Source organism: Phoca vitulina, unplaced genomic scaffold, assembly GCF_004348235.1.
Source record: "Phoca vitulina isolate PV1807 unplaced genomic scaffold, GSC_HSeal_1.0 scaffold16, whole genome shotgun sequence".
Lineage (NCBI taxonomy): Eukaryota > Metazoa > Chordata > Mammalia > Carnivora > Phocidae > Phoca > Phoca vitulina.
Window position 1 is genome coordinate 37,794,302 of NW_022589719.1, and position 17,496 is coordinate 37,811,797.

At 50.9% G+C, this 17,496-nt stretch overlaps 1 protein-coding gene and 1 non-coding gene across 3 annotated transcripts in view; both read right to left on the reverse strand.

Annotated features, from left to right (window-relative positions):
- The window catches only part of AP2A2 (adaptor related protein complex 2 subunit alpha 2), an 87,130-nt gene that overhangs the window by 31,595 nt on the left and 38,039 nt on the right, over positions 1-17,496 (reverse strand). For both annotated transcript variants that reach the window (XM_032414612.1, XM_032414610.1), the window contains exons 2-4: positions 17,262-17,330; positions 3,001-3,143; positions 1,200-1,393 (exon numbers count right to left, since the gene is read on the reverse strand). In XM_032414612.1, the coding sequence (XP_032270503.1) occupies positions 1,200-1,393; positions 3,001-3,143; positions 17,262-17,330 (406 nt within the window). The remainder of the gene's footprint in view (positions 1-1,199; positions 1,394-3,000; positions 3,144-17,261; positions 17,331-17,496) is intronic.
- On the reverse strand, positions 10,082-10,206 carry LOC116638995. The gene has a single exon (XR_004300760.1). It is a non-coding gene; the product is annotated as a U6atac minor spliceosomal RNA (small nuclear RNA).

The following is a 17,496-nucleotide window of genomic DNA, read 5'->3' on the forward strand; positions in this document are numbered from 1 at the left end:
GAGACCGCTGCCCACTTTGTTCCCGCTCTGTCTCGGGCCCAGGGCAGGCAGTACACAGACGTGTTCACTGGTGTGTGCCAGGAACGGGGAAGGGGCCAGGCAGCGGCCAGAGAGAGCAAAGAGGACCAGGGAAGGCCTTGCCAGACCTGCAGTAGCCCTAACGGAGGAGGAAAAGAGAGCACCATCAGGCCCTGAGCCCACACCCTCCCCAGCCATCTTCCGGACGGACCCGAAGCCTCTTCCAGCTTGGTGACTTTGTTCTCAGGGTGCCCACTGTGCCCTGCAGCCCCCATCGGCACACATGGAATGGCATCATCTCGGCCCCCCACTTGGTTCCTCAGCTCTGCAGCCCCTTCCAGGGCACGACGTGCTCCTGGCGCCCTGTCTATGAGCCTTCCCCACTCACAGTCCTCTGGGGCCTCGCCTCCAGCCTGGCCTGTTTGCCTCTGGCAGCACACGCCCCGGACACTCCTCCGGAGCTTGTGGGGCCACAGCCCTTCTCATCACTCGTCTAGGCCAGGGCTTGCCCCCGAGGCACAGCCGGCCCTTGGGGCGGGGCGCCCCATGCACTGCAGCATGTGGAGCAGCATCCCTGGCATCCGCTCCCAGAGCACTGCGGCCTCGGTCTGCTCACTGCCGGTCGTCCTGGAGAAGCTGGTCCCCCAGGTCCTGACAAAGTGCCCGGGACTGGCGCCCTTGTTGAGCCAGACATGTCACCAAGGTGTGGGCCCTGGGTTAGTTTCTCAACTTAGCAGAGTCCCAGAACACGAAGCAGGGCCCTGCCTCTGCCACACCCCATGGCACTGGACAGCCCAGCGTGGTTTCAAACTCCTCCAGAGCTGCCTGCTCAGCCCTGTGTAGCCTCTCTCCAAATTCAAGGGGCCACTGGAGGTGGGTTTCTAAAAATTCTCAGGATTTGGGTGCTCGACCTTTTCCTCGGTAATGCTCCTGAGAAAGGGCAAGAAGGAGCCCTATGCCACACCACAGGACGGCTGTGTCCCTTCTTCCACGGCCCTTCTTGGTTGGTTGTGGTTGGCAGGGTTCTTCTTTCATCTACTTTAAACCCCGGTGTTACTGGGGGAGCAATGGTATGAGTGGACGTCCCCAGGCACCTAGACATACCGGTCTCCCACCACGTAAGACAGGCAGATGAACTCATCCGATAAATTCTTTACGCAAACTTCACACAAGAGACATACCCAGCTACAAGGATTTTTGGAATCTCCCCGGCGAAGGCCTCGGCCATCTCGCGGCTGCCCACATTTGCAATGCAATGCAGGGCCAGACCCATGAAGGTGGGGTTCCGACTGGCCAGGTCATTCTTGATGGCGTTGTTGATGAGCCGGATCAGCTCGCTGTTGGAGTTCACCAGCACAGAGATGAAGAGGTAGCCCTGGGTTCCAGAGAGAGAGAAGAGGACAGAGAGCTCACAACCACTGGAGCCAACATGGGACAGCAATGCACACACGTCCAGCCTTTGAGAAGCCTCCCGAGGCCTCCGGTCTGCCTGTGTCCTGCAGGAGGAGCCAGGCCACTCTGATGAAAACACCAGTTCCGTGAAAGAAGCAAAGTGTCTGCTTCCGGCTCCACCGTGAGACAGCCCTGTGGGACACACCTGAGAGGCACTTAGCCAGATGTCCCCCCGGTCCCCACCCCCGCCGCCCGTCCCACCCACCTATCCGTGGTACCATGTGTGAGCATGCTGGACTCACTGCTGTCCCGAACAGGGTGAACCCTGACTGGAAGGCCCTAAGAAAGTGCGGTGAGTTCCAGAAACCCTGCGGACTGCAGCTTTACCCCTCTCTCCATCTGCCTCTGTGCCCTCAGCTTCCCCTCACCACTGGCTAAACTGCAGCCCTGTGACACCCCCCATTGGCACCCTCCCCAGGCAGGGGGACACAGTGGCCTTCCTGAGACCCATCTGATCCCTGACCATGCCAGTGAACTCCTGTGTCGCTTCCTGTCGGTCTTGGGAGGAAGGCCCTGCCACACAGCCACGTCCTCACCTCCATTCCAGATACTGCTGCCCCCTTCAGCTCTGCACTCCCTGCACGTGCCCCTGGCGGGGTGCTACCTGCTCGGTCTGCCCTCATCCCCCAGTTAACTCCTCCTCATTCTGTGCCCACTCAGGATGCCCTCCCCAGGGGACCTTCCCTACTGGCCACAGTCTTCCCTGGGTCCCAGAGGGCGCCACACACCTCCTTCCCTGGGCACCGGCCGCAGCTATAATTCTCTCTCTGTGGGGTGGACAATGCCATCTCCTCACTAGAAAAGAGCAGGGCCCACGTCTGCTTCTGGTCACTATGTCCCCGGGGCCTCCCAGTGCACTGCTTGGTCCATGGCAGACACCCAAATTCTTACTGGGTAAATACCAATACTTTACAAAATTCCTGGGGGATCTAGGGTTTTTTGTTTTTTTTTTTTACTTGCTGTAAGTTAAATTTTTGGACAGAGAAAACTGTTACTTCACAACACTGCAGAAAACAGAAGTATCATTACTCCCAAGAGGCTACAGGGCTCAAGTTACAAAGCCTGAGAGGGCTCCAGGTGCCCAGGTACTAGCACCGTCTAGAAGGCGCCAGAAGCTGACAGCAAGGCCAGGGCACAGCCATCTGCAGCTCCAGCTCTTAAGCCATGCAGCTGTGGTGTCCTTGTCAGAAACAGAAAGTGATACCAGAGGCCACCAAGGCAAGGGGTCTGGGCCAGTGCATTAGCCCGGCGCTGCAGGGAAGGAAACAGGCGTGTCCAAGACACCCATCACATCCAACCCGGGCTTCGTGCAGCGTCTGGCTAGACCCACAGCAAATTCCCAGCTGCAGGGAAGTTGTAAAGAAAGAGCAAGAAAAGAAATGGCCACCTTATCAGAAGAACCTTGCACAGGAAAAGAGCCCCTTCCATCAGCAGGACTGCTTCCCGAAGGAGAGGGAGGCCCTGGGGCCACCTCAGTTGTCTTCAATGCCAGCCCCGCCCTGAGCCCTCGACCCCCTTGGCGACACTCACGATCTGCTTCTCTGTGTATCTGTTGGAGCTCAGCAGGTTCACGGCCTCCATGTGCCCAAAGTCAATGTCATGACCCAGGAGAAAGATGAAGAGCAACTTGCAGACGTATTTTTTTTTACTATAGCCATCAAGAGCCTTGTCACCTACAGAAAAGGTGGGTGAGGCGGGGAGAGCAGAGAAGTCATCAGCAGGAGCCAGACAACAGAAAGCACGGGCTGGCCTGCCACAGAGAGGCAACCGCCCACCAGACACGTGGCACAGCTGTGCTGAGTGCAAGTGATGTTTCTAGACCGGGTGGTGCACATCAGAATCCAAAGGTTTGGCTTCCCTTAAAAACAGAAACCAGAATCCCTGGCAGCAAGAGTTCTGCCCTCCCAAGACCACCCTGCCAGGGCCCAGGAGCCAGCCCCAACTTACACCAGCAAGTCAGTCTTTTTTTTTTTTTTTTTTTTTAAGATTTTATTTATTTATTTGACACAGAGAGAGAGACAGTGAGAGAGGGAACACAAGCAGGGGGAGTGGGAGAGGGAGAACCAGGCTTCCCGCTGAGCAGGGAGCCCGACGTGGGGCTCGATCCCAGGACCCCGGGATCATGACCTGAGCCGAAGGCAGACGCCCACGGACTGAGCCCCCCAGTGCCCCCCATAGTCAGTCTTTTAAATAAGTTTATTAACAAAGGCAGATAAGTGTGCTCTAAATGATCCCCCTTTCACTTCAGTTTTAGGACAAATCACCCCCCACCCACAGAAATCACACACAGGAAGACAGGGGCAGGGCGCTTGGGTGGCTCAGTCGGTTGAGCATCTGTCTGACTGTTGGTTTCGGCTCGAGTCGTGAACTCAGGAGGTTGTGATGGCAGGGTTGTGGGATCGAGCCTCGTGTCGGGCTCTGCACTCAGCGCAGTCTGCCTGTCCCTCTCCCTCTGCTGCTCCCCCCAACGCCCATGCTCGCTCTTTCTCTCTAAAACAAATAAAATCTTAAAAAAAAAAAGACCAGAGGGGCCCATGTCTTCAACCTAATCACAGCACGACTGAGCCCCTCACTAGAGATTGTGACAAGACACATCACCGGCAGAATACAAAATGCTATTTTAAAAAGGACCACCCTGCACCACCTAAGTAGAAGTTCTTAACCTCCCCTGACAAGGGTACAATATTCCTTCGAGTCAACCATTAGCAGACTACAGAGGTAACAACCAGAAAGACTGGTCATCTTACTGCGCTGGGTCTTCCAGTGACATTGCTGCCCCATGTGGGACACAGGTGGGCCGAATGGGACTCAGGGGAAATGGGAAGGTAAGGACAGCAGTGGTCATCACTGGTGAGGGGTCGGGAGACTTGTACTCCCTGGATGAGCACTGGCTGACCCCAAAGGGTGGTCTAGAAGAAAGACCCCCACCCAAGATTTCCTAGGATGACAATCCAATGTCAGCCAGCCAGCTGGTCACCTCGCCTGGAGAAGTTCTGAGAAACCCTCCCTCCTTTTCACCAACAAACTGACATATGACATATAATATAATGACCAAACAATATAAAAAGAGGGGAGGCCTGGTTCCCTCCCCACCACCCCCCACTCACTCATCTGCTCCCTGCACCTGGGGAGCCCAGCTCTGTCACTTCCTGGTTGGGAAACATCCCATCTGCGTGGGAGAGCGTATGTAGGCATGGGGCACGCAGCCCAGGGCAAACAGCAATGATCTCCATCTCCTCCCCACACAGTCGTCCTTTAAGAACCAGCCTGGATTCCATCGCCTTCAGGAAGCCTCCTTTGACAATCAAGCCTGAAATACCACCCGGCCTCCTCTCACCTCCTGGAGACTGGTCCCTGCTACTCAGAGCACATCTTAAAGGAAAACACAGCAGTGTCGGAAAAGGGAACACTAACAGTTCAGTCAGACTGAGCTCCGTGGAGACAGCCACGGAAGCACCTGGGGGCTCCTTCCCTGAAGCAGCCTGACTGGTTTCTGCTCCTGCAGGACCCAGGACACTGGGTCCCTCTGCCAGTCCTCCGTGATGCTGGGAGACTTCCAGCAGGCACATATTTCAAGGCTGAGCCTATAAGAGAGTAAGGGCCATCACTAAGGCAAGAACAATCAGGCATCTCTCAGCCCTGAGGCAGCTGTGAGAGACGGTGACTGCCAATACCCAGAACGCGGTTTGGGGGACTCACAAGGTACTGCAGAGAGCTGCAGACTCACCTGGGTCCCAGCCCAGAGGGGAGTCAACAGGGCACCCTGCCGGAAGCCAGAGCACCCAAAGGGGCTACATCTCGAGTGAGAGGATAGCAGAGGGAACCTGCGCCCCCGAAGGGCACCAGCAGGGAGACTTGCCTATTTGTGCCAACAGCTCAGTGCAATTGGGAAAGAAATGTCAGCCCCGAGGGCCCACACTCTGCCTACACGCCTCCCCCAGGTGCCTTCCTCGTACAGCCCCACCTGCTCCTAGGGGCTCCTCACCTGCTCAAGAGTGACCTGTGGGGAAGCCTTTCACTGATCGCCCCAGCCTTGGGGCCTGCCATAGGGAGCCCGTGTAGGTTTGGCAGGCTTCCCCAAGCCTGGCTGCCGCGGGAAGCACTGTCACTTCCAGGATGCGTGCTGGAGTCTGGCTGCGGGGGTTCCTGTGGAGCTTCACATGGTCTGGGGTTAGGGCTGCAGAGTTCACAGTGACTCCACTGCTTTCTCTGGCAAGTTTCAAGCCACCAGCCTTCCCAGCAGCAGCCAGCTACAAGGGCTGCAGACTATGGGACCAGGTCACCTCCAGGCTCAAGAGTGACATTAGAGCACCCCCTGCCTCAGTTGACCCGGGGAAGGAGGGAGACGCCAGGGGCCCGAGTGTAGGAACCTGCACTTTGGCCTCAGTGAGAGGCCTCGAAAACAAAAAGCTCTGCTTGTTCCACAGCCCAGATGCTTGTTTCTGTCAACAAAGTGTGCTTGCTGGCTCCGTGTGCATTCACACGGCCCCCTCACGAGTCAGACCCAAGCACAGACCCAAGCACGGAGTGTGCCAGAAACCCCCTCCATGTGTGTGAGGAGCCTCGCATCCTGACGGCCCTCCACAGAGCACTGCTGGGCCCGGCTCCTCGTTCTTCTCCCAAGTACAGAACTCGCTGGCGGAACACAGTGTCCTCGTGACACTGGTCAGTTCCGATGGCTCTTCCACGAATGGCCCCAGGCAGAACCCCTCTGCATACCTCTCCCTCATGGCTATCTCGGTAGAAAGCCATCAGAGGGACACGGCCACCAAAGTGGCCCTCCTGCAGTTTGGGGTGAGGACCCACGACAACCTCTAGGCCCCACCCTGCCCATGACCTGCACACAGCCCCCTCAGTATGACTCCAGTGCCCAGGCCAGCATCCAGATTCCCTCTGCAGCCCCAGGCCACTCGCCTGCATGAGGAGAGTCACCACCCTGTGCGCTCCCGATAGCCTGTGCCTTGGCCGGGCCAAACCAGCTACCTTCTCTGCTCTCCAGGGAGTTGAGCTAGCCCCTTGTTCCAAGGAGGGGGCCTCCAAATCTGTTCTCCTGGGGGTTCGCCTTCACCCCAAGGGGCCACACTACCTCCTTGGGCCTTGCAGTCCCCCTTGGCAGAGCTCAGGAGTTCCCCCACAGTGACCGTCCGTCTAACCCACTGTGGTTCCACTCTCCTGACCAGACTGGACTGAGATGGTCCTCAAAATGTTGGTTTCAGCATGGGCTAGAATTGTGTTTTCATTCCAGTAATTTCAAAATGTGAAATCACACTTCTCCTGCCTGAAAGGGGGTGGCTCATGTCCCTCCCTTGCTGTGAAGATCAGAGTAGAGAGGAGGCAGGAAAGCAGGCCACACACACCACATCCTGACTGAGGATCAGGATCCAGTCTGCACCCCTGGGGCCCCCAAACTTCTCTACGGCCCCCTCTTCAGGGGGCTGATACAGAAATAAAGCAGGACACCACACCTGGGGCTGAGCAGCGCCCGAGACAAAGTGAGAGCACAACAGAGGCTTATGAGGACCATGTATCAATGGCTCTTAAGACACATGCCGATTTCAGAACACGAACTGTGAAAAAAGCTCCAAGCTCCTTATCAGAATGACTAAAACCTGGTATTTCTGTAACAATGTATTAAGCAATAAGACACAAGACTGGAGAGTAAGTCAGTCGCCACCGCATCCAGGCGCACAGACAAACAAGCTCCCTCCTTCTCAAGTGCTGGGGCTGGAGGGAAGGAGGCAGGTGCCCCTGACAGTCGCCTGCCATCAGGGTCAGAGCCAGGTCAGCCTGTGGACCTGCTGCTCCCTGGCACTTGCCCCTCCTGCCACACCCCAGCAGCGATTAACCTGGTAACACCCACTCAGTCACTCGTGCTTCTCAAGGCCCACCCATCCTGTCTCTTTCAAAAGTGGTGATGGCCAAAATTCGTCCAAGATAAGCCCTCTTTAGGGACAGGGGAGACGCAGCCAGCCCAATGTCGGCAAGCTTTACTCACGACCCCAGCAGACCTCAGACTGACATGAATTTGTCATTTGTGCCTTAAGGACTGGACCCTTGTGCTGAACACAGACGTGGCCTGGGACACACAGGATTCCAAACCCTCAGCCTCTATGCGGGGTCACGTGGGCAATCACATAAAGTAGGGATAGGGCACCTAGCCCACTAGGAGGTCTGAACATGGCCAGCCCGAGTCAGACCCTATCTTGCCCAGAAAGATGTCCTCACCTGACGAAGAAGATGCCAGCAAGAACCGGCAGAGTGCGGGCACAACCTTCTGTCACTAGGGCAATGCATCCAAGTCCCAGTAACCAGGTCCTTCCAGATGTTTCTGAGCTGTGATCCTTTTCCACCCTTTTTCTCACAGAGATTGGTGCTCAACAAGTATCTTCTTATGTTCAAAGAGGTAAAAAGAATAAGATACCAAGGATGGACATGGAATTTCCTCGCTTCTGCACCCTGACGATACACTTCCCTCGCCCCTCATGCCATCTGTCCACCTCCTCCATAAACTGTCTTAGAAAGGCTCACACCAGAGAATCCACTCCTCCTCCCCCCATCCCCGCAGACCCGAGGCGTTTTCTTTACTCTGTATGATGCTTCCTGATTTTAGTGGCAAAAAAAAGGGAGACGCAAATTAAAACCACAACGAGGTACCACCGCACACGCACCACAGTAACTAACCCTTACGGGATTAAGCATTCCAGGTGCGGGCGAGACTGGGGGGGGAACCGGGACTGCTCACACACGGCAGGCAGGAGCACAACACGCACAGCCACTCTGGGAAGTGGCGTGGCGGCTTCCCACAGGGTGAGTGCCCGAGGCGTGTGCACCGGGGAGTGCTCGCCGCAGCTCCGCCCCTCACCGTCAAGCACTGGGCACCAGCAGAATGTCTGTCCCCGGGCAAGTGCACATGCCGTGCGGGAAGCCCTCCCGGAGGCACCAGCACAGGCCTCGCGAGTACACCCTGGCTGCACCACGCTCAAGTGGAGACCGCAGCCGCGAGAGACCTCATACCCGGTTCCTTTCACGTGACTTCTCCAGAAACAGCAAAGCGACAGTGACAGAAAGCAGGCCTGTGGCTGCTGGGGACTGAGGAAGGTGGCCGAGAGCCAAGGGACACAAGAGAACATGCGTGGTGCTGGAAAGGTTCTGTTCCGTCTGTGCTGACGGCTGCAAAAATACACACATCTGCCAAATTCCAAGTACACACTTAAGATGAGCAAATTTTACTGTGAGTAAATATCTCAGAAAGCCCATTTTTAAAACATTACCATCAAATACACCAAGAAGAAAAGCACCGAAGATGACAGCACGGGCAAAGCACGGGGCTCCTGTCGGGAGCCGGCATACGCCACACCCCTCACGGTGGGCTTTCACACTTGCCCCCTAAAAAGCTGTGGGTTATTTAAGTCTTTCTACACCTACAATAACCTAAGTTCTTCATGGGAACTTCTCTGTTCACATGTGCACCCCTAGAACTTAGGGGACACCCAGCAGTCATTCAAGTTAGCGTATACCGTCTGGTAAACTGCAGACAAGCAGAGATAAGCAATCATCGTGTCCTTGTAAACCTAACACAGCAGCTGTTTTCCAATGGTTTCAAGACAGAGTGTGCTGGTTAATGTCATAAAAACTACCCCATTCCACCCCAAAACTCAGTGGCTTACATGACAAGCACCGACATCTTGCTAATGAGTCTCGGCAAGGGTGGCCTCCAGCCAGGAGCAGGATCAAGGCCTGCACAGGGTGCCTCTCCTTCTCTCTGCACAGCAGCACCCAAAGCATGTTCTTCTCACGGAGGTGATGGGAAGATCCCCAAGGGGCAAGTGGAAACGAGCTAGGTTTTAAAGTGCGTGCAGACACTGTCTACATCCCACTGGCCACGTCACACGACCAAGCCCCACACCTCTCCTCCAATGACAGAGCTCACCAGTGAAGCCATCGGCCTCCAGCTCTCTTGAAGGCAAGGTCTGGGATTATAGATGCAACTTTCTAATGTTCCTAGCACTGTAACATTTCATCACCTCTTGTCTGTTTGGTGTCAAGTATTTTACTTCCACGTGTATTTATAACTCCCCAAGACCATTTCCTGCACAACGATCGTGCACAGTTCTCTACATATCTACCACTCCTTCCCTTTTCTTCCGCACCCCTCACCTCTCCTCTGGGATTATTTGTTTCTGGCCTGAAGTACATCCTTTAGAATTTCGTGGGAAACTCATAGGAAACTCCATTTTTGTCTGAAAAAGTTCCATTTCAGCTTCATTCTTAGAAGACAGTCTTGCTGGGCAGTCTCCAGCTGGTTGTTCAGCACGCTGCCATCCTGCAGTCCACTGTGTGTGCTGCCACGCGGCAGCACAGCACACCCCCTGCCTGGCTACTCCCAGGACCGCCTGTCTCTGGACTTCTGTGTTCCCATGGTAACGTGTCTACGCGCACGTTTCACTGCAGTTCAGTAAGTCTCATACATTTTTTTTTTAGGATACACAAATTTATTAAAATTTTGAAAATATTTAACAATTTACTGAGGTCAGAAAAATAAATTCCTAATATATAAAATCTAGAAAGGTAGAATTAGGCATTAGATTTCAAAGGATTTAGGAAAGAAAAAAAAAAACCATGGTTAGATGCCACGAAGTAGGCGGCAATGCCTCACCCATGTGCGTGCTGTCAGGCCCGAGGGCCTCTTCCATCCTTGTCAAGGGGAGCACGGACCTTCTTCCCTTCCGCACACACGATTTCATGCAGTCTTCAAGCTCTCACATCCTCCCTCCTTTCCTCTGGGACACCAATTACACCTTTCAGACTTTTTCACCACACCCGTCTGTCTCACCCACTGCTGTGTCCTTTATCTGCCCCCCATCTGTGCTGTGTCCAGGACAGGTTTGGTTCTTACCTATCATTCAGAGCACTAATCTCTCTGCAATTACGTGTGCTATCTGAAACCCAGAGTCCTGCATTCTGGTTACTGCAGGTCTCGGTTCTGGAATGTCCATCTGCCATGTCACCTTTAACACCACAAGTCTCCTGCTCAAAATTTCAAAATTTCTTTAAAAATGGTAGACTTACTTCTTTCCTGTGACCTGATCTGTGATCTAGTCTCAGATTCTCTGCTGGTTCTGGCTCATGCCGTCCTGATGTGCACGGTCACTGTGACTGTATGCTGGACGCTGAGTGTGAGAAATCAGTTGTAGGAATCATGTGCACCTCCAATGATAGTGCCCGCATCCGGAGGGCTGTTCTCTTACCTGAAGCCAAGTGGGGCTTCTGTGGTGCACCCAGGTGTCCAAAGCCCCGCTGCACATCTGTGACAGTCCACTCCTGCCCTTAGGGCCTTGCTTTGAAAGTCTCAGTGTAACGTGGAAGGGTCTCCACTTCTGGTGGGCTCTGGGCTTTGATCTTTCTCCTAGACCAGGGTTGCCCACCCTCGGCACTTTGACATCTGTCCTGTGCGTGGTAGGACGGTTAGTAGCCTCCCTGACCTCCACCCGCTAGATGGCAGCAGTGCACACCCTCCCGGCTGTGACAAAGAGCATGGTCTCCAGATGTGGCCAATGTCCCCTGGATGGCAAAATCACACTGACAGGTAACCAGCCCTCTTGACTCTCATGGAGACCAAAATGTCTATGTTTCACAGCCCCTTCTTTGGGATTAGCAGATGCTCTCGAGGCACAAACAGCCCAGTGCTGTACTTGCTTATGTGGACACACACCTCCTCCTAGGGAGTCTCAGGACTCCTCCTTTTTTCTTGTCACTCGATGAGACTTCCAAGATTTTTTTTGATATTGTGTCTCTTTCGGTTTTCAGTGGAAGGTGTGGCTGACGTCTGCACAGTCCAACATGGCAGCTTCTAGCCACACACGGCTGCTGAGCACCTGAAGTGTGGCTAGTCTGAACCGAGCGGGCTCTAAGTGTACAACCAGATTTCAAAGACTTGCATGAAAAAGATGTTAAGATACCTCTTTGTAGAAAGAGGTATCTTTTTCTACTCACTACATGTTGCAGCATACTAGATTAAATAAAAATAGGTTTTTTAAAGTTTTGTTTTTTGTTTTTTTAGTAATCTCTACACCCAACATGGGGCTCAAACACAACCCCAAGATCAGGAGTCGCATGCTCTTGGTGACTAAGCCAGCCAGGCGCCCCTAAAATTAGTTTCATGTGCTTCTTTTTACTTTTTTTAAATGTGGCTACTGGAAAATTTAGAATTATACGCATGTCTGCATTAGTGACTTGCATTCTATTTCTCCCGGATGACACAGACCTACACTATCTTATCTGCCGTAACTGAAGCAGCAGTCCCCCAGGGTGCACATTTCTGAGGACAAAGGGTAGGTCTTCTCTTCTCTGTTACTAGTCAGGGCAGATACATACTCAATAATGCCAACTGGTTAACAGAGAAGAGGGAACCTCCTTCCCTATCCAGGACAGCTTAGCTTAGGCAGGCACGAAGACAGAAGAAACAAGAGAAGTCTTGTTTGCCCTAAAACATTTACACAGAGAATCTGAAGATTTACCATCCGGAGGGCTATGAACTCTTTTTTTTTAATTTATTATTTTTTTATTTTATTATGTTATGTTAATCACCATACATTACATCATTAGTTTTGTTTTGTTTTGTTTTTTAAGATTTTATTTATTTATTTGACAGAGAGAGACACAGCGAGAGAGGGAACACAAGCAGGGGGAGTGGGAGAGGGAGAAGCAGGCTTCCCGCGGAGCAGGGAGCCAGATGCGGGGCTCAATCCCAGCACCCTGGGATCATGATCTGAGCCAAAGGCAGACGCTTAACAACTGAGCCACCCAGGTGCCCCCATTAGTTTTTGATGTAGTGTTCCATGATTCATTGTTTGCATATAACACCCAGTGCTCCATTCAATACGTGCCCTCTTTAATACCCATCACCAGGCTAACCCATCCCCCCTCCCCCTCCCCTCTAGAACCCTGTTTGTTTCTCAGAATCCATAGTCTCTCATGGTTCGTCTCCCCCTCCGATTCCCCCCCCTTCATTTTTCCCTTCCTACTTTTTTTTTTTTTTTAACATATAATGTATTATTTGTCTCAGAGGTACAGGTCTGTGATTCATCAGTCTTACACAATTCACAGCACTCACCATAGCACATACCCCCCCCCAATGTCCATCACCCAGCCACCCCATCCCTCCCACCCCCCACCACTCCAGCAACCTTCAGTTTGTTTCCTGAGATTAAGAGTCTCTTATGGGGGCGTCTGGGTGGCTCAGTTGGTTAAACGACTGCCTTTGGCTCAGGTCATGATCCTGGAGCCCCGGGATCGAGTCCCACATCGGGCTCCCTGCTCAGCAGGGAGTCTGCTTCTCCCTCTGAGCCTCCTCCCTCTCATGCTCTCTGTCTCTCATTCTCTCTCTCGCAAATAAATAAAATCTTAAAAAAAAAAAAAAAAAAAAGAGTCTCTTATGGTTTGTCTCCCTCTCTGGTTTCATCTGGTTTCATTATTTCCTCCCTTCCCCTATGATCCTCTATCTTGTTTCTCAAATTCCTCATATCAGTGAGATCATAGATACTTGTCTTTCTCTGATTGACTTATTTCGCTTAGCGTAATGCCCTCTAGTTCCATCCACATTGTTGCAAATGGCAAGATGTTAATTTTTTGATGGCTGCATAATATTCCATCATATATATATATATATACCACATCTTCTTTATCCATTCATCTGTTGATGGACATCTAGGCTCTTTCCATAGTTTGGCTATTGTGGACATTGCTGCTATAAACACTGGGGTCTATGTACCCCTTCGGATCACTACGTTTGTATCCTTGGGGTAAATACCCAGTAGTGCAATTGCTGGGTCGTAGGGTAGCTCTATTTTCAACTTTTTGAGGAACCTCCATACTGTTTTCCAGAGTGGCCGCACCAGCTTGCATTCCCACCAACAGTGTAGGAGGGTTCCCCTTTCTCCGCATCCTTGCCAACATCTGTCGTTTCCTGACTTGTTAATTTTAGCCCTTCTGACTGTGTGAGGTGGTATCTCATTGAGGTTTTGACTTGGATTTCCCTGATGCCCAAAGCATGTTTTCATAAGTCTGGTAGCCATTTGTATGTCTTCCTTGGAGAAATATCTTTTCATGCCTTCTGCCCATTTCTTGATTGGATTATTTGAGTATTGTTGTATTGTGTTGTATTATTTGGGTATTGAGTTTGATAAGTTCTTTATAGATTTTGGATACTAGCCCTTTATCTGATATGTCATTTGCAAATATCTTCTCCCATTCTGTTGGCTGTCTTTTGGTTTTGTTGACTGTTTCCTTTGCTGTGCAGAAGCTTTTTATCTTGATGAAGTCCCAATAGTTCATTTTTGCCCTTGCTTCCTTTGCCTTTGGCGATGTTTCTAGGAAGAAGTTGCTGTGGCCGAGGTCGAAGAGGTTGCTGCCTGTGTTCTCCCCAAGGATTTTAATGGATTCTTGTCTCACATTTAGGTCTTTCATCCATTTGGAGTCTATTTTTGTGTGTGGTGTAAGGAAATGGTCCAGTTTCATTCTTCTGCATGTGGCTGTCCACTTTTCCCAACACCATTTGTTGAAGAGACTGTCTTTTCTCCACTGGACATTCTTTCCTGCTTTGTCAAAGATTAGTTGACCATAGAGTTGAGGGTCCACTTCTGGGCTCTCTATTCTGTTCCATTGATCTATGTGTCTGTTTTTGTGCCAGTACCATACTGTCTTGATGATGACAGCTTTGTAATAGAGCTGGAAGTCCAGAATTGTGATGCCACCAGCTTTGCTTTTCTTTTTCAACATTCCTCTAGATATTCAGGGTCTTTTCTGGTTCCATACAAATTTTAGGATTATTTGCTATGAATTCTTTTTTAATAACAACACAATTAACGCATATTAGGCACTCATTTTCTATGAAACAATTTATACGTATTTCCATACATAGATATAATTAGTGTAGCAGACATGGACCCTCCCTTCAATTAAGGACTGGAGCTGCCGAGAGCATGGTTAGCTGGCAGGGTTAGCTTTGCCAGGGACTGCCTTCCTTGGCTTCGAGCCACAGGTGAGCAAGGGGTGGTACAAGGGCCCAGCCATTCCCACCCAACGCCAGACTCCTCTAACAGGCAATCTTCACCCCAAAGCTCCCTAAGGGCCAGCTTCTCCATGTAGCACCTCCTCTGCCTGCCTCTAGCCCTCTCCCTCCCTTCACTTCTCACTGGTGCTCCTCTCTCATAAATCCTCTATCCTCCAAGCCCATCTCAGGGTCTGCTTCACAGAGAACCCAGCCTGAGATGATCATCAACACCCCACTTCGCAGCTGAGCAAAGACCCACAGTAAGTAACTTGACAACGTAGCACAGCTAGTAAGCATCAGAGCAGGAATGCGTCTGCAAGTAGTCAGGGCAACCTTACTCTTAACCACCACATGATATTCCCTTTAAGAAACAATGAAAGTTATAAACCCCTCACCGGAAAAGATATACAGATGGCAAACGAGCCACGAAAAGATGCTCCACATCACATGTCATCAGGGAAATGCACATTAAAACAACAGTAAGATCCCCCTCCTCTAAATAAATAAAATCTTTAAACCAGTAGTAAGCTCCCTCTGCGCACCTGCTGGAACGGCCCAAATCCAGAACACTGGCAGCACCAGATGCTGGTGAGCACGCGGAGCCGCAGGAACGCTCATTTTTGTGGCTGGAGGGGACGCACGGGGGGCAGCCACTCTGGGCGACAGTCTGGCAGCTTCTTACAAAACGCCACATACCGTCACCACACGATCCAGCAGTCACGCTCCCTGGTCTTTACCAAAGGAGCTGAAAGCTTATGTCCACCCAAAACCCCGGGATGTTCACGGCAGCTTTATTTATAGCTCTAGCCGCAACATTCATAACTGACCCAACTTGGAAGCAGCCAGGATGTCCTTCAGTAGGTGGATGGATAAACACACTGTGGCCCATCCAAACCCTGGCCTATGCATCTGTGACGGAAGAGAAAGGAGCCATGAAGCCATGGAAAGACGGGGAGGAACCTTAAAGGCATCTGACTGAGTGGAGGAAGTCGGTCTGAAAGGCTGCATCCTGTAGGATTCCAACTCTGTGACCTTCTGGAAAAGGCAAAACTACGGAGACAGTAAAAAAATGAGTGGCGGCCAGGGTTTGGGGGGAAGGAACGGATGAACAGGCAGAGCACAAAAGATTTTTAGGGCAGTGAAACTACTCTGCATGATATTATGACAGTGGATACATATCATCACACATTTGTCCAAAATCACAGAATGCACACCACCAAGAGTGACCCCTAATGTCAACTGTGGGCTTTGAGTGATAAAGACATGTCTAGGGGCACCTGGGTGGCTCAAGTCCTGATCCCAGAGTCCTGGGATCGGGTTTCCTGCTCAGTGGAGAGTCTGCTTCTCCCTCTCCCTCTGCAGCTCACCCTGCTTCTGCTCGCTGTCAAATAAATAAATAAAATCTAAAAAAAAAGAAGATGACGTGTCCATGTAGGTTCATCAACTGTAACAAATGTACCACCCTGATGGGGATGTCAATAATGAGGAGGCTGTGCATGTGTGGAGGCAGGGGTATATGGGAAATTTCTTTGTCTTCTCAATTTTGCTGTGAACCAAAAACTGCTCTAAAAAATAAAATCATAACAAAAACAAATAAATAAAAAAAATCTAAGCAGTGAAAGTAATAGACCGCCCACAAAAAAAAAAAAAAAACATATATATACATATATATATTCATATGTGTGTTTGTATATATATGAAAAAGCAAACCTTTTCACATACAATTTCAGAAGTTTCACAGACCTTCTAAACGATCCTTAGGTCCAGTTAAAAATATGAAAACATAATACTTTCCCTAGGGCTCAACAGAGAAATACCCAAATTCCACTAGTTTTTACATCACTTGATAACATAGGATATCCATTCTCAAGTCCTGAAAAACCATCCATTCCTAGAAATTCTGCCCTCCACCCATCCCTACAGCTCCCTGGATTCAGTCCTAGCCCTTTCCTCCATTCACTGATTCCAGGCAACTTGAGCCACTCTCAGGCTGCGCAGAGGCTTGAACCAGATCTCAAACCTGGAAAAAGTAAAGGCTTAAAACAAAGGCTCAAGACTGAAAACCTACACTTGACAGTTCTTCAAAATGGGGGTGGTCAAGGAAAGTGGTGGTCTACCTGAGGCAGTCTACCTGAGTGGATTAGGTCATGTGGTACATTCTTCATTCACAAAGCCAAACACACTTCACTACGGGAAGTGCTTAATTACTTTGTGATACCTGAAACAAATAACGAGCAACCTCAGGCAGAGCATTTCTTTGAAATTCATACTTTGAACCAGCTCAGGGAAAAGGCCAGGTCCAGGGAGGGGCCACCCTACCTGGTTAATTCTACACGAGTTGTCAAAGTCAAGAGCAACCAATGGCTTGACTTTAAACACGTTTTAGTTCTAGGGGCACCTGGGTGGCACAGTCAGTTGACCGTCTGACTCTTGATTTCGGCTCAGGTCATGATATCAGGGTCGTGGGACTGAGCCCTGCGTCAGGCTCCACACTTAGCAGGGAGTCTGCTTGAGATTCTCTCTCTCCCTCTCCCTCTGCCCCTCACACTTGCTCGCTCTCTCTCTCTCTCATAAATAAATAAAATCTTTAAACACATTTTAATTCTAACAGAGCCATGAGAGTAATTGTGCTCAGAACTTTGGTTTGAAGTGGAAAGAATTAAAATGGCATCAGAAGACTAGTCCCCGCTGTATAAAATTTACAAAAGCCCATTTCATGAAAAAGATGGAACACACTTACCTTTAAATTTTGATCTAATGTTTGCCAGTTCTTTGTTTATTCTCTTTATTTCTGCTTCTTTACTTTTGCCTAAAAAAGGAGAACACAAATGCATTCTTACTTTAACTGATTTCTGAGCAAACGCCTGTCCCCTGACAAGACCAACACATCAGAATCAAAGGCAGAACCACTGCTTTTAGGAGTCAAGGAAAGAAGCAATCTGCCAGCAGCCAAAACCAGTAGGGAGGTGGCTGGG